The following is a 15,925-nucleotide window of genomic DNA, read 5'->3' as shown; positions in this document are numbered from 1 at the left end:
AGAGGTTTTTTGGATCCTCCATTGTTAGAGGTTTTGAAAGACTTGACTAGACAAAGGCCTGAGCAACCTGGTCTGACTTCATAGCTGACCCTACTTTGAGCAAGAGCTTGGACTAGAGATCTCCCAAGGTTCCTTCCAATCTGAATTGTTTCATGATTCTGCGGTAAAGGTCTGTGATATACAAAGGTTTAGAAGGATATTACTTCATTGTCCGTTTTGATGGAAAAATCCACGGATCTAGGTTGCCTTTTTTTTCAAAGACATTGAAGTAATTGATTTTTCTTTCAGAAATTATAGATAACTTGAATGACTTCTCATATGTTTGTCTGCTTTCGTCTTTAGAGGGGCTGCTGAATGAGGATGTTGCATCTGAAAACATGCTGCAGAGCCTGTATTTCACGTTTTTCTGTCTTTTTTGCAATGTTATAATTTTGCGGAGTGTTTATTACCTGTTGGCTTATAGTGCTTACAGGCTCTTTATACCTTTCACTAATTTTCAGCCAATCAGGACATTAATGAGAACAATGGCCTATGGATTTCCAATCTGTTGTATTGCAATTGCTCTGCTCTGGATATTGCGAGATTTTATGCCCCCTGAATCTTATTTGCAAGACAATTTTGTAGTTGTTTTCCATCTTAGGCATCCCGTAACAGTTCACATACTTCAATAGTAGAATATCTTTGTAATGTATTCTAATTTACAAGGCTTTTCCCCCCCTAGTTACCCAACTATGCTGTTAATATATTAGTACACCCCCTGAATGTTTGTCTTGAGCCTTTTTTTTATTTGTGATGACTTCCATCACACTTTGAGCTGGCTGAATTCCTGTGCACTGGAGTCTTTTCGTACTAATCCGTGTTTGCTCTGTGTGGTCTATAGGCTTCTGGTATGCCAGGAAACAGTGAAAGGTTGCTGCTTATTTTTTTTCTTCAAACTTGTATTTTTGATCTTATATCAGTCTAGTTTGGACACTGAAAGTTTGGTCATGCAGATTTGGTGATTTTTTTCTTTTTTGATATTCAGAAAATCTTGAAGTTGTGTGTGTTTCGTCTTAATAGAGACATTCAGTATAGTGCTAAATTTGTGACTTTTTTTTGCCAGCTGTATGAAACAGGGTTAACATTGATTAGAAAAAGGGATAATTGCCAGTCTCCAAAGAGACATTTGCTTAAGTTTTCACTCTTAGTTCCAGTAACAATTTTTAAATTAATTTGTTCTCCATTTCCAATGTCACAAATGAATCTCTTGGGCAGTCTTGCTTTGAAAATTTGGCTGTTGGACTTACGAGTTGAAGTACCCAGTTCACAAAATACAGAACTGAAAATTATATGCATCGTTAGAAACAGTGTTTGCAGTCTTACCAGTTCTTGATTACATCATGTTGCCATATTTTGTATCATATTAACTGCAGTCCTAGTAGAGGTAAGAGTAAACTTTGACTGCTTGCTAAAAGCTGTGCTAGTGTAAGTGGGAAGCGCATCTGTTCTGCGTTTTGAAGTGCTTCTTCAGTCGGCAGCTGAGCAACCAGCGTGTTTATTCCCTTCAGCAGGGCTGGTCTACCTCTACATTTCTGCGATGCAGCAGCCGTTAAGCCTAGCAGACGGGTTATGGAAACGTTGGTACGCTCTGCTGGCAGAACTGTTTGTGCCACTACAGTAAAGACATTCATGAGCAAAGCAGTCTGTCAAGGGAAAATACAGACTTGTTGGTGTATCCGTGCTTCGGCTAGCAGTATTTCACTGACACGATCCTGTTGGTAAGAGGTTAATGATGAGGAGTAAGTGGCTGGTACCTAAAAATTAACAAGAAAGTTTTGCTAGTCAGAGTAGACGTGGTGGCTTACTTGGTTCTGCTTAACTTACTTTTTTTTTTTTTTTAAAATATAAAATCTCAATTCTTGCATGGGAATGCTGTAATTCTGCGTTTGTTTTTTGTGACCTCCACTGATGACTTTTGACTAGCTTGAATTTTTGTCACATCAAAACATTTTACTCAAGTCCAGCTTAACTGAATCTTGAGAAGTGGGATGTACTGCTCTTGTCTTGCTGTTTGCTCAATGGAAGTTTGTGCACAGATCTGATAATAGTCTGTTAGCACTGTGAGGTTTTGGAGTTTTTTGGTTACCTTTTTTTTAAAAAAAGAAAAAGCTGGGGGAGAAGAAATGCTCTTTAACTGATACAAAAAAGTTGCATACAAAGCAAGGTATTTTGGAACATTATATTTAGTAGACGTCTGCCTGAAGCAAACTTACTTGGATGGGAAGAATTGTGAGATTGTCACGACAGCCTAATGCTGAGGCTTGGTCTGTGTGCGTGTAGGTTCTGATTATTTTCAGTAAGGTAGTTATGCTAGTAAAAAGGCCTGTATGCAGTTTGTTCTGTTAAATTGCAATAAACTGCATGGATACAACTGCTGTACCAATTATGAATTGTTATGTTGCTTTGATTTTGACGGTCTAGCTAAGACAGTAAAACTTAACTGTAGGCAAAACTGAAGTCGATGTTCACAGCTACCAGTTTGCCCCACAGATGGTTAGCTTTTAAATCTCTATTCTGTCAATAAACGCTTCCCATATATATTGCAGTGCAACACACAGCATGATTTTATTCTAGTTTATCCTAAATTATTTTTTTTTAAAGTGCACACATCTATTTGGAGACTGCCTAAAATCTGTAGGCAGGAGTGCTAGAAGTTTGGACTATAGCTGTTTTGTTCCCTTTGTTATTTTCCAACTTGTGGACTCTAGCAGTTCAACACAATGTCTTGCCTGGAATTTCCTTGCATTCTAAAATTAGGAGAAGGATCTAGGAAACAATAGCAAATCAAGTCCCTAAACCTCCTGCTCTGGCTTGAACCTTTGTTGTCATTTAGACTTTCACCTACTTCCTTTCTTATTAAACTGATTTGCATTAGATAAACTGAATTAAAAAGAACTTACACTGTTCAGTGTCGAGGAGGACTCTTTTTTTTTTTCTTCTTTTTTTTACTTACTGTGATCTCCTCTACTACCTTAGAACATCAGGAGTATGAATTTCATATCACTGCTGTTCATCCCAGAGCACGTCTCCCTTTCAGTATGGGGAGTGATGCAAACGTGCACTTGCACCTGGCAGCGCTTCCTGACCGAGACATCTCGATGGGAAACTGCAGAGGTCTTGATCTACAGCAGAGAAACTTCTCAAGTTATATTATCAGCCCTCATCATCGTTCCTTCTAGTGGGGCAAGCAGCTCTCTTCATGGTCTGTGTATCTTTTCACGGCTATGTTGTGATCACCTTTTCATTCCTTACCCCTCCATTGTCTGGTCTGTATGACTGCTCTTTGCAACGTTATGAGAGACAGCTCTGGGTGTCCCACCACGCTGAACCTGAACAAATCTCAGTAACCCCACAACTATTCCTGGGGAGGTCTCTTTCAGCAACCTTTTGTGCGGATGGGTTACTGGAAAGGCAGCTGAGAAAGAAGGTTCAGATCTCAAATTCTTGTTTGCTCCTTCTCAGCATGGTCTGTGTAAGCAGCCCTGACTCTCTGGACATGTTTTGTGATCTGTAAGTAATCCTGCGATTACATCTTCTGTTGCTTACTCTAACTCCCTCCCTGCCTCTGGCGTAGGACAGACAGGATGATTACGTGGATTAGGAGTGGCTTCTGCGTGTTACTTTGCAGACCTGAGTTTGTTCCTAGCTTCATCACTTCTTTCTTTTGCAGAGTTATTGGCTTCTTGAGGTTTGGCCATCTAAAACTCATAAACTGTTAGAGGTGACTTAGAGCGCTTGTCCATACTGTGGCAGAACCCAAACACATGATCAGAGGCACGGTGTTGCTACGTGTGTGTGAACAGTCTCTGCCTTCATCTGTTTGTGGGTTATGGGTAAACTTCTTAAAACTGTCTCATTTTCTGCAGTGGCCCAATATTATTTGTTTGTTATTCCCAGGCACTCTGAAACGATCCAGGAAATGCAGCAAACACCACAGCCTTGGTTTCCATCCTGTCCAGTATCCTACGTCCAACAATAGTTAGAAGCAGCTGCGAGATTTGTTCAGTTGATAATTATAGTATGTTGTTTTTAGTAAACTTACTGAGAGGCTGTTGATGTCTAGAAAGAGAATGATTGATGAATCTTGTAATTTACCATTTACAGCTCATATAATTGACTTCTGAGGACAAGGGTGGGTGTGGAGAAGTTGGATGTTGTTAGACTAGGAGACCTCTAGAGGTCCCTTCCAGTCAACATTTCTATGACTCTGGTGTTTCGAGAAAGGAATTTTCTTCCCTTCTCCGGTTCTTTGTTACTTGGGCCCTACAGATAGTTTGCCTGCTCCTTTTCTTTTCCGGTGCAAGTGGCACCAACGCTTTCTCTGTTGATGTCCTGACAAAATGTACTGTACAGCAGATGTGTGTGACAGCAGCGACAGGACTTCAGTCTGGAAGTCCCCTTACGTTTCTCCTTTGTTGGCTTCTCTGGCCCAGACTCATAAACGCTGTAGTGTCTGCTGGCAAGCTGCTTTATAGTGACTTCCTCATGATGCTAGTATTTGAATGCCTAAGATGAACTGCTATCTTAGGACACAAGGAACATCCATTTTGTATCCTACAAGGGAGGGAGAAGAGCAGTGGGATAATAGAGATGTCAAATGAATCATCAAGCTAAACTCATTAAGTGCCTTTCTTCTTTCACCCTTGTCTCTTGTAGACCTTAATCAAGGTTCTCATCTGTGCAGCAACTGCACTTTGAGGACCTCACCAGGACAGAGGTTATGAGAGGAGGCAGTTGTCTCCAGGGATGGATGCTCAGGTTTGCCCTGAGGTGAGAAGACAGGTTTCCCACAGAACTGCTGCTGACCCAGTTTTGTTCTCTCCTGTCATAGCCTTTCTTCAGGCTTCTGAACCTGCGCAAGCTGGGTCTGAGTGACAATGAAATCCAGAGACTTCCCCCTGAGGTTGCCAACTTCATGCAGCTGGTGGAACTGGACATCTCCCGTAACGGTAAGGTCAAAGCTAAATGGGGAGCGGGTGCCCCACAGCCCTGCTTCTCTCAGTGTAGTAGTACTGCCCTGTGCAGTCATGTTCGGGAAGAGGCCGTATCCTTTCACGGTCCTGCAGAGTGATCTCTCGTGGGTCCTGAGCTATGAAAAGATGGTTGTCTTACTGCGTCTTAGGCTGTCACCAGTACCTGGTGCTCCATTTTCCACATGATAGGCTCTTCTCAAGTCTCTTTTTTTCTTTCACATATTTTTTCCAGACATTCCAGAAATTCCTGAAAGCATCAAATTCTGCAAATCCTTGGAAATCGCAGACTTCAGTGGGAATCCTCTCTCCAGGTAGGAAGGCATATGCAACCCTTTTGTCCAGCTGAGAATGAGAGCTGAAGTTCCTCATTCTCCCTAGCATTCTCTGGTCTCCATCTTGTAATTATCTTCCCTTGAAGTCAAGGCCTAGGATCACCCTGCCTTTGCCAAGACCTGCAGATGTCTGCTCTCCTGGCAGGTGGAACAGGCGGCATAGGGAAGCGCTGGAGTGTGCTCCCTCTTCTGTGGGGCCTGTAGCTTGGATCGATGAGCCTTTAGTCATGCTGTTGTCACTGGTGTGAATGGTGAGGACTGTTGTCCTCTCAGAATAAGTTTGTTTCTCCCTCCCCACCCCTTCACCCTGCTGCACAAACCAAAATGGATGTGGACTCATTGTACTACGGGGGAGTAGAGAAAGGCCTGCATACTATCCTCTGCGCTCTGCCGGCCCTTTTTGCGCTCTGCCGGCCCTTTTTGCGCTCTGCCGGCCCTTTTTGCGCTCTGACTTCTCATTTATAACTTAGGATGGCCGTCCTTTGAACTCTGTGTTTGGTCGGTTTCCCCGATATCTCAGTGCCCAGAGCTATGTCCAAGGACGGGGCTCTCTGCCTTGTCTCTTCAGTCTTCTGACTCTACAGCTCTTAATCCATAATGTTTTGGGAATTTAAGTGTGGCTCCTCTGCCTTGGTGAGCCGTGCTTTCAGGCACTGGTGTCTTGGTGCATTGTCTGCCAGGGTCCCTGCAGATGCCAGTCCGACTCCAGATGCCTGCTGCCCTCCGTGCTCCTGGGCAAGCGCTGCCTAAGTCACCCTTTAAATAGATTTAACTCTCTGCTTCCCTCTTGTGGTGCCAGAACGGGACAAGCTTTTCAGTCGGTGAGAATCCCTGTACCACAGGAATGACCAGCACTTCTACACTGGAAGTTATTTGTCAGTCTTTTTGTGGTCCAGAGTTGTAAGGTGTGTGTCGTGAGCAGCGGGGCAGGGAAGCGCCAGGAACTGCCTGTGAAGAGCAAAGTATTTCTCCTTTTCACGGGTCTTTCCCTGTTCTATTGCACCTTGGAGCTGTTATGATGACACGACTTGGTCACGGGGAATGCTGCAGTGTCATCTGCAGAAATATCCTTAGGTGGGCATTTGGATTACTTGGTAGCCCTCCCTGCTTCCAGGTTTAAATGATCACATGGCATAATTTAGTCTGGGATTTGTGTTTGAGTACTGCAGAGCCAAGTTTGCACACTTGGACATGTAGTGACTGTGGGGCAAGGGGGTATTGTTGTCTTGGAAACGGGGCATATTCTGGATCAGGAGCCAGGGTCAGAGTTGGTTCCTGCTCTTCTCCTTTCCACATGGTGATACCAATTGGGATAAGACTGACTTTTTGGGGATTTAAGTGAGGAATTTAGGGCTTGTTTTGTGTACAGAATTAACGGTGTTTTGTTCCGTCATGCTTTCACAGGCTTCCAGAGGGCTTCACACAGCTTCGGAGCCTGGGCCATTTGGCCTTGAATGATGTGTCCCTGCAGAGCCTCCCCAATGACATTGGGAAGTGAGTATGCCCCTGTTCCTCATAACGAGGAGTAGGGTTGGGGTGGGGACACCATGCTGTTGAGGTAGCAACACTAGGAGGACTTGGAAGGGAAGAGCGTGCCGTCCCACATACCGAACTTGGCACTGTACTGATACTGTGTGAGCACCTCTAAGCATTATTCTTGTTAAAAGACAACCTTTTCAAAAATGTTCCTTTCCTGGTCTCAGCTGCTTGTCCTCCTCCTCTGTGGTCTGTGGCGCAGGCAAGGAGTGCATCCAGGCTTCTCAAATCCTCTATCTTTCCTTATTTTATGAGTGCCCCTTTGCCCCTTTCCAAACAGGTGCGGTGTGTCCCATGATGTTGAAATGATTTATGCTGCTAGCAAATGGCCAAGGCAAAGCCCATGGGGCTTCGCCTGTGGGGTGCAGCGCCCCTCCCTTGGGATTTGGCTTTGTACACGTGAGGGGTTTTATCTTTTTGGGCAGGCAGTCCTGTATGTTATGTGATGTTTCCTTGACCTGAGTTTGGGCACAGCGTTGTTTCCCCATGACTTTGCAATAAGCAGTCACCTTCTTCAGAAGTCATTTAAGATCCTCTTTGTTTTTTGTTTTCCCCTGTCACCTTCATTCATGTGTACACACTTACATATATGCATTTGTGCAGGTCATGAGGGGTGGTCCCAAGGGAAGGGATATGAGCATCTCCTTGTATCCCTGAAGCCCTGTTTGGTGAATCTGGCTTTCTCGCTCCTTTTTCTCTTGCAGTTTGGCAAACCTGGTGACTTTGGAGCTACGTGAGAACCTGCTAAAGACTCTCCCCACGTGAGTGTCTGTCTGGTGGCTTCAGGAGTCTCCTGCCTGATCGTTCTTACTGATTCCTCAGGGACTTGCTGTTTCTGTAGTACAGGCTCTAGCAGTTTGCTTGGGAAGGCTCATTAGCTAAATTAGCTGGATCTTGCTGGATTTCTGTAAATTGGGGTGAGGAGGGAGAGAGATGGTACAGGGCTTAAGAGCAGGGAAGGATGTTCAGAGTCTGTACTCAGCCTCTGGTCAGGATTGATTTGGAATAGACAGGGTTCCACAAGAAAGCTACTGGAAATGGTGAGAACCATTTTTCCTGGAGAGGTGGAGCAAATGACGGATTCTTTTGGAAAAAGAGAGAAAAATGTACTGATGTGGGTATAGGAAGCGAAGCTCATAATTTGAAGAGCAACAGAACACGGCTGAAGATATATTTTGCTTCTGATATCTCTGTTTTCTTGGGTATCCCTTCTGATTGTTCTGGTTGAGCAGTTTGTGGGAATGGATGGGATAACTGGCTTTCCTGCAGCAGACAAAAAATAAGCCAGCGAGGGAGAGAGGTAAGCCTTGCTAAACGTTTCAGAGGGTTAGGGAGAGAGATTAATTCCTGGTAGAGAATCTGGTTGGTACAGCTGATGCTATCAGGTGGATAGGATGTGGAGAGCTAATGAGTCTGTATATTAATTTCTGGTTTGGAGCCCATGAGAGTTGTTTGTTGAGTTTTCTAACCTACATTAGCTCTGCCAGCTTGTTTTCTGCCTGCTTATCCATCCAACTGGTGATTCCCCCAGTCTTCCTTGAATATATGTTGGAAGAGATTCTACCTGACTTCTTTTTGAATAGCAGTGTGTTTTGGGGCCACACAAACTCCTCAGTGAATGTGTGAAGCATGCAACTATTGTCACCTTTCCTCAGTACCTCTTACTATTCATGGCAAGTATTCAACTTGGCTACCCGTACTCCCCCCCTTGCTTCCCTGCTTTATTTAAAAAAGAGGGGAAAGGAGGCATCTGATGATACAGTGTTCAAGCAAGGCTTTGAGACTCTAAGCAGTTAGGGCTTTAGTCTTGCTTCTTCTGTGATGGCCAGGCCTCCCTCACTGTGAGATGTTGCTTTGACTCAGGCGCATGCTCTTCCTGATGGTTATTTTCGTCTGGGACCTGCAAGTACAGGCTTTATATGACATCAGTTATATCTGCTTGTAGAATTCATGTGTCAGCTTTGACCCAGAGGACAAGACGCTTCCAAAAAGGAGCTGAAAGAGTCTGCACTGGTCATCTCCCAGGCGTCATATCTGGTGATTACACAACGTAGAAGCATAGTTCAAATTAACACTGTCATCTCGTCTCTGATGCCAAAGTCACTGGATCTTTTCTGCACAGAAGTTGTCAGCATTAACACCCTCTCACAGAAAGATGATATTAAGAAACCAGCTGAGATGGCCCCACATGGAATATAGCCACAAGGGAGAACGTGAGAGCCAAAGCTCCGTATGCCAGGCTAAGAACAGGCAAGCAGGAGAAGTTTGGGTCCTGGTGTTGGGACCCACTGCTGTCTGTTCCATGTGTTCTTTGTGTTCATACAGACAGGTACCACCACTGTGACACACCGTATAAACGAAGAGGTGCAATAGCTACATCCAAAGCTGGGCTTTCAAACTGCAGTGAAGAATGGTCCCAATGGCTTTTCACCATCTAGGAACCAGCAAGTATCTGGAGTTTGAGAATTCAGTCTGTGACCAAACCCATATGGTTTCTGGAGAGATCTCTCATGCCCAGTGCTCCCTTGTTTCCCTATGTTAGATTTGTATGCCATCCAGCAAGATACTTGTAGCATGCTATGAGTTTTGGTGGTTTTTCTCTGAAAGATAAGTCCAGGCTTGATACTCATTCTGCAGTGCAATTCCAGCGTCTTTTCGTCTTTCCCCAATTCCCCAAATTCTACTTTTGGATGGTTTCCAAAAGTAGAAAGAGGATGTTGAAGGCCAAGGCAGTTTTCATCAGATCTGTCTGTCAAATATGAGATCGATATCAACGGCCAAAGAAATTTCAAGTACTCTACGCCAGTCTGAAGCTCTTGTATTTAGTCTGGTTGCAAATTGTGCCCAAGAATGGCTCTAAACAAGTCCAAGTGATTTTGCCAAAGAGTAGAATGACTTATCAAAATGGATGATGCTTTCAGTTTTCAAGGTTACTGAGCCCAGTAGGTAGATGGGCTTCAATACTGTGAATTTGCGACTGCATAATGCATCAGTGTCCTTTTGATTTTTGTTGTTGTTGTTGACCTCCTTAAAAGATCCAGCTTGCAATGGCCTTTACTTGTCAAAATTTAATTTCATTGGTTAGTCTTCTGCTGTCAACTGAGTTCTGAAACAGTTCATCTTGCACAGCTCATTATCACTCCTCATCTTTCCCACGCAGATGGGACACAGCTTGCCAATAATTTGGGAAGGGTAGCTCTCGTTGATGTGTTCTCATGGAATAGAGGAGGGTGATCTATACTGAGGCATTTTGCAAGACCTCATATATCAACATGGATTCCATAGCTCACTTGTCCCTATTTTGGGAATTCAAACTGTGAAGGTGTGAAGGGACAGTCAAGGCTGCTTCACCCTTCAGAGAAGTCAAAGAGCAAATGTACAGTCATAATGAGAGACTGCTATACAACAGGATCCTTTTGATGACCCTGTTGATAAACCTTTGCTTGAGTTAATATAATATCTCAAAATCCACCACTGCGTAAGGTAAGAACTTGCTTTTCCTGTGTAGCCCAAATATTTTTATAGCCTGGCCCAGGCAAGACATATCTCTCTTATTGCTTTCTCATAGATTTGCAGCCAACCACCCAACTTCCTTAGCTTGGGTGGTGTTGAGATGTATAGCTCTATTTCCAGAGAAATATAGTGATTTCTGTATTAGGACAATTCCTTCTGAAGAGAATAAAAAGAACTGAAGACCCTCCCTACTGGGGAAGTGGGCAGGGCTGAGATGGCAGTTCTGCCCAAGTGTAAAATGAGAGACAGCAACCCCTGTTTGGGGAAGTGGGAGTTGGAGTTAATGGGGTGGGACTGAGAGCTGAGGACCCATGAACACCTGGGCCGTGTCAGAAGAACTGAATCCTGGTTTTGTGGGGTTGCAGACTGCAGCCTTATGTATCACCGCGTTGTAACGTGTTTGGATACTCGGGGCGCATCCTTGAACCACCGGTGTTGACAGGCTTTGGTTCCCATGCAGGCTTCTCGCAATATCTTGCCTAGTGAGCTGCTTGTCTCTACGTCTTGACCTCTTCTGAGACATCATGCCAGTGTTGTCCTTCCCTTTCTCTTAAGCAGCATGGGCATCCCTTTTGGGGAAACTGAGGCTGTTAAATTTGTCATTCCTGCCTCTCCCTGCAGCTATGCTCCCCGTGTCCCTCAAATACGTATCATCCTCTGCTGACTCTCTCCTGTTATCTGTTAGTCTGTGCCCAGGTCCCCATCCTCGCTACAAAAATGGGCAGCAATGTTAAGGTGTGGTGTGTCGTCTGTCATGTTTTTGCTCAAAGAGTATTTTATGGTGGGAGGGGGAGAAGGCAAATGGGTGACAGAGTGGAAAGTGGCCGCTTTGGGACTGCTGGTGCTACTGAACCCAATTCCCTGGTGCAGATGGTCTGGCCTGGGGAGGGGTACCAACTCCCCTAAACTGCTTGGCTCAGAGGGACTATGAAAAAGGATTGCCCCACCTGTTTTAGGAGTTATTAAAAATTATGTAATTTGTGAGATGTGTGTCCCAGATGCTAACCTTCTGTTCTTTCTTTCTTTCTTTTTTTTCTCTCTTCCCCTCTCTACTCCCCTATCTTGCAGTTCACTCTCCTTCCTTGTCAAGTTAGAACAGTTGGATCTTGGTGGCAATGACCTGGAAGTACTGGTAGGTGAGGGATGGTGGGGCGGGAATATGGGTGGTTGATAGGGGCAGAACCCTGTACCTCTGTGGAAGCAAGTGGTTTTTCATCTGAAATGCAAAGAAATAGACCCGCAGGTAGTTTGGGAAGATTCTGATCTGCCCACTATGGCCTAGTCATTGTTCCGAGCATAATGTTCTGTTCTTCTGTTGGCCCTTGTGTCTTGCTTCCTACTGTCTTCGTGCACAACTTGCTCTTCTGTTGTCAAGCACTTTTGCTCTGGGATGTTAATTGTTGTATCTAGCTGCCTCAGGATCTTTCCTTTCCAATGAGACTCTCTGGTACTTCCTTTATCTTCTGTGTTGCGCTGCCCCAGCTGTTGTTTTTCACTTCTGCTAGGCCAACTTTCTGCCTTTCTCCTTTCTGATTTGATTTCTTTACTGCAAAGTGCAGGACCATTCCACGTTGTTCCTGGCAGTGAAGTCAGCCAAGCGTGGGGTATGTGCCGTCTGGACTGGGGTGCCTCCATGGAGGGCTCTGAGCGCAAGCCTGCTGAGAGCCAGTGCACAGTCTCGAAATTCAGCTTGTCTTGATGTTCAGGGACATCCAGTGATACTCTTTAATTTTGCAGCTATGGATTAAGCTGTTACTGAATCCTGCTCTTAATGTTCTGGAATGCTTTTTGGCAGAAACCCATCTAAACTGGGAGGCAAAGGAGTTCGTGCAGCTTGCTGTGCACAAGGCTGCAGCTTGCTTGTGAGAACAGTTGTCTGACACTTGAACCGCACTCCTGCGGTGCATTAACTCCAAACCCAAATGCTAATCAGTGTGTGTGGTGTTGGTGGAGTGATGCTATGAACGTATGTCTACCATTGCTGATGGTGCTGCTATATCATGTTGAGTTGGCCACTGTTATCCAAATGTTTGTTTTCATGTCTGAGAGGAGGAAGAGGAGAAAGACTCATTTCTTCTGTAAGGCCAGAATTTCCAAAACCCTGTTTAGTACTTCTTTTGCCTGCTACCCGTCAGTCCTTTCTGTCGTCTTCCATGTTTCCTCTTGGGACCTTCTACAGCCAGTATGCCATTCCAGACATTTCCAAACATATGTGCTGCTATATTGTGGCACACCAACACGTTAGCTTCATAAACCATTTGGTGAATGGTTCTAGGAGGTGTGAAAGCAATAACGATGTCTAGCTTTGCAGAGGTGTGGTGTGATTTGTAGCATCCTAGAGCAGCTTCTCCCCTGTGGAAGGGACTGATGCTATTACTGTCCTGCTCGGTTACAGCCAGATACTCTGGGAGCGCTACCAAACCTGCGTGAGCTTTGGTTAGACCGGAACCAGCTCTCAGCCCTTCCTCCAGTGAGTACCTGTTCGGGGTCATTTATTCGCTGCTTTGCTCCCCTCCTCAGCTGCTCCCTCGAGCTGTAGTGTCTCCTTTCTGATCCTAGGAGCTGGGCAATCTCCGCCGCTTGGTCTGTCTGGATGTGTCGGAGAACAAGTTGGAGCAGTTGCCCAACGAGGTCAGTGGGCTAGTAGCACTGACGGACTTGCTCCTGTCACAGAACCTGTTGGAATGCATTCCAGATGGCATTGGTGAGTACTGCGGGATGGGGAGCGGTGCAGGACTTCACTGCCTGGGCAGCGGTCCTGGGGGGGTGCTTCAGGCAAGAGTGTATGTCACAAGGTATTAGGGCTTGATGGACGTAGTCACAGTAGTTGAGTGCGGAAGCAGTAGATGATACTGGTGAGCAGAACTCTACAGGAGGAGTTCAGGTTCTTGATCTGCATCACGCATGGGTGAAACCTGTGAACAAGCTTGGTGGGGAAGAAAGGTAGTGCCTGTATTGTTAGGATGCGTAATCCCTGGTGGGAGGCATTTCGGCCAGGTGAACGTAGAACAGCGTCATTATCTCTGTGGCATAGTTCACACCTAGCTTGTTGCCCTGGCCAGGTCAGCTGAAGCAGCTCTCCATCCTCAAGGTGGACCAGAATCGGCTGACAGAGGTGACAGAGTCGATTGGGGACTGTGAAAATCTGTCAGAACTCATCTTGACAGAAAACATGCTGACAGTAAGTACGCCAGCAGCTACCCTGCCTCTCCTGTGCTGTTCAGTTTAGCCACATATCAGGGATATTTGCCCATCTTCTGGCCTCTGAGCCGGATTCCTGAGCATGCTCCCGCTGCTCTCCCTTCAGCTGCTTTGATGCACAGTTTCACCTAGCTCCCAGGCTCCTGCGAAGACCCTAGTGGAAGCTGCTTTCTCTCACTGTTTTTTTTTCTCTGAAGAATTCTCTAGGATAGCTAGGATGCTGGCTCTAGGATAGCCAATCCTGAAGCCCATCCAATCTGATGGGAGCAGAACGACATCAAAAGCTGCATGTGGCGAGGGGCTACGGAGTCGTGTAGTTTAAAATGGCCCTGCTCCAAACTGCTCGTGATTTGGTTGTTAAAACACAAGTATTGGGAACGGACAGATGAACAGGAGAAAAATCTTGACCAGTGGTGTTCTGAGTGTGCTGTGCTGAGGTGAAGGGTTGGCATGTAACGGTCTGAACCTGAGGGAAAATCTGTCCCAAAGTTGTAGTGAGAACTTTATCGAAAATGTCTCTGTTAGGACAGAAGACAGCTTTTTCCCCCCAGGTAGAGGGCTTTATGCCTTTGTACCTTTATTCTACTGCTCTTATCTTTTGCAACTACTGAATCATCTCCTTCCTAGGCCTTACCAAAGTCCCTCGGCAAGCTGGCCAAGCTGACAAACCTGAACGTGGATCGGAACCGGCTAACATCCCTTCCAGCTGAGATTGGAGGCTGTGCCAATCTGAACGTGCTGTCCTTGCGAGACAATCGCCTGGCTCTCCTGCCACCAGAGCTTGCCAACACCACTGAGCTTCATGTCCTGGATGTGGCCGGGAACAGGTCAGCAGCAGGAAGGGTCAAGAGGCTTGTAGGCATGTTCCTAAGGAGGCTGCTGTGAAGGGGCAGCGTGGGCTGGGCTCTGGTGTGTTCTGGGAGACGCTGGATCTGTGCTAATCTGAGGATCCGCGGTTTGGAGAAGCCCAGACTGGCTGCTGAGGGCTCTGGAAAGAGGGCATGTGTCTCTCAAGCTTTGCCTGTTAAGTCCTTCTCCACGTTACAGGGTAGAACTAATGCAGAAGCGTGGGGGCATTTTGCCATGTGTGAAGTAAAGATCAAGGGAAATCCCTGGTCCACTGTCTTCCTTCCTGCAGATTTTGTAGTTTTGTGTCGTCAGTCCTCAGGTGATTGGTGCCAAAGCCTTGTTTATGATACGCACAACCCCACAGTGTGCAAGTATCTGTGATCTGTTCTGAAAGATTCTGCTGGTTTTAGCTGCAGTTCTGTTAGCTGAGGCTGGTATTTCTTGTAGCAGTCGGAAGCTGACCAGAGCTTCTGCTTGGAACGCTCTCTGTATACTGGTCCGTGAAAGCACAGTTCTTCTGTCTTCAGACCCCTCTTCAAAGTTCACCATTTTCACATCGTTGATGGGAGTTGTCCTCTGCTAAAAACTGATGAGGGTGGGTTACTGGAGCCCAGTCTGTGGCTGTGGCAGAGCCATATGCAGCATGAGGCCAGTGTGTATAAGTGAGGGATCCTGCAGTGGCTTGGCTCTGTCCTTCTCCAATGCAGGTGAGGCAGTCTGGAGCGGAGTTGAAGTTCCTTCATTACCAAGTAAGTTTAACCAGCAGTTCTTCTTTTCTTTTATAGACTGCAGAACTTGCCATTTGCTTTGACAAATCTTAACCTGAAAGCCCTGTGGCTGGCAGAAAATCAGTCCCAGCCCATGCTGAAATTCCAAACAGAGGATGATGAAAAGACAGGAGAGAAAGTTCTCACTTGTTACCTGCTTCCCCAGCAGCCCTCTCCTAGCCTAGGTAAGAGACTGCATTATGGATGCTGTCTGCAGTACTGTGTACTCTGGAGAGTGCTGTAAGGAAGAGGCCTTGAACCTTCCTCTCCGCTTGGTTGGACTGTTCTTCGTTACTGTGATGCCTGTAGCAGACCTAGGCTCCTGAATGGCTGGTGGCAACTTTCCAAGGCAGAGATTGTTAAAACTGAGAAATTTGCTTCTCTGCCAGGTGGTGAAGAAGCTGCAGCCTAGTTTTCAAGTCTTCTGCTTTGATCTATTGACCGACTAGTTCATTGCCTGTAAGGTTTGCTTCCTGTCATGATGACATTCTTGTGTCAATACTTCTGATTCGTGCCTTAATCCTACCTTTTTCCTTAGTTCTTGGGTAAGGAGTGCTAGAGCTGAACCGTTCAGGTCCTTTTGTAGAGGCTGCTATAGATCTGGTGGGAGATGTACAAGAGGTGACAAGATCTGGAGGCTACATCCCTTGTCCTCAAGGCCTCTCTGGTTTGATGCCATGGGCAGAACCAACAGAAGTGCCCTAATGGGTTGAGA

General features: G+C 45.8%; 1 protein-coding gene across 50 annotated transcripts in view; it reads left to right on the top strand.

Moving 5' to 3' along the window:
- SCRIB (scribble planar cell polarity protein) overlaps nucleotides 1-15,925 on the top strand; it is a 115,235-nt gene that overhangs the window by 16,753 nt on the left and 82,557 nt on the right. For 46 of the 50 annotated variants that reach the window (XR_012672195.1, XR_012672197.1, XR_012672196.1 and 43 more), the window contains exons 2-11: nucleotides 4,871-4,988; nucleotides 5,245-5,323; nucleotides 6,749-6,838; nucleotides 7,585-7,641; nucleotides 11,462-11,525; nucleotides 12,789-12,863; nucleotides 12,953-13,097; nucleotides 13,456-13,574; nucleotides 14,222-14,421; nucleotides 15,229-15,395. Coding sequence is in view for 47 of the 50 variants with exons in the window: in XM_075140942.1 (XP_074997043.1) it covers nucleotides 4,871-4,988; nucleotides 5,245-5,323; nucleotides 6,749-6,838; nucleotides 7,585-7,641; nucleotides 11,462-11,525; nucleotides 12,789-12,863; nucleotides 12,953-13,097; nucleotides 13,456-13,574; nucleotides 14,222-14,421; nucleotides 15,229-15,395 (1,114 nt within the window). In the remaining 3 variants the exon portion in view is untranslated. Of the gene's footprint in view, nucleotides 1-3,015; nucleotides 3,550-3,594; nucleotides 3,998-4,723; nucleotides 4,989-5,244; nucleotides 5,324-6,354; nucleotides 6,419-6,748; nucleotides 6,839-7,584; nucleotides 7,642-11,461; nucleotides 11,526-12,788; nucleotides 12,864-12,952; nucleotides 13,098-13,455; nucleotides 13,575-14,221; nucleotides 14,422-15,228; nucleotides 15,396-15,925 lie in introns of those variants that run through there. The other 4 variants (XM_075140918.1, XM_075140907.1, XM_075140906.1 and 1 more) reach the window with 4 other exon arrangements.

This window comes from Calonectris borealis, chromosome 2, assembly GCF_964195595.1.
Source record: "Calonectris borealis chromosome 2, bCalBor7.hap1.2, whole genome shotgun sequence".
Classification (NCBI taxonomy): domain Eukaryota; kingdom Metazoa; phylum Chordata; class Aves; order Procellariiformes; family Procellariidae; genus Calonectris; species Calonectris borealis.
This window is presented reverse-complemented; position numbering and strand designations above follow the sequence as displayed.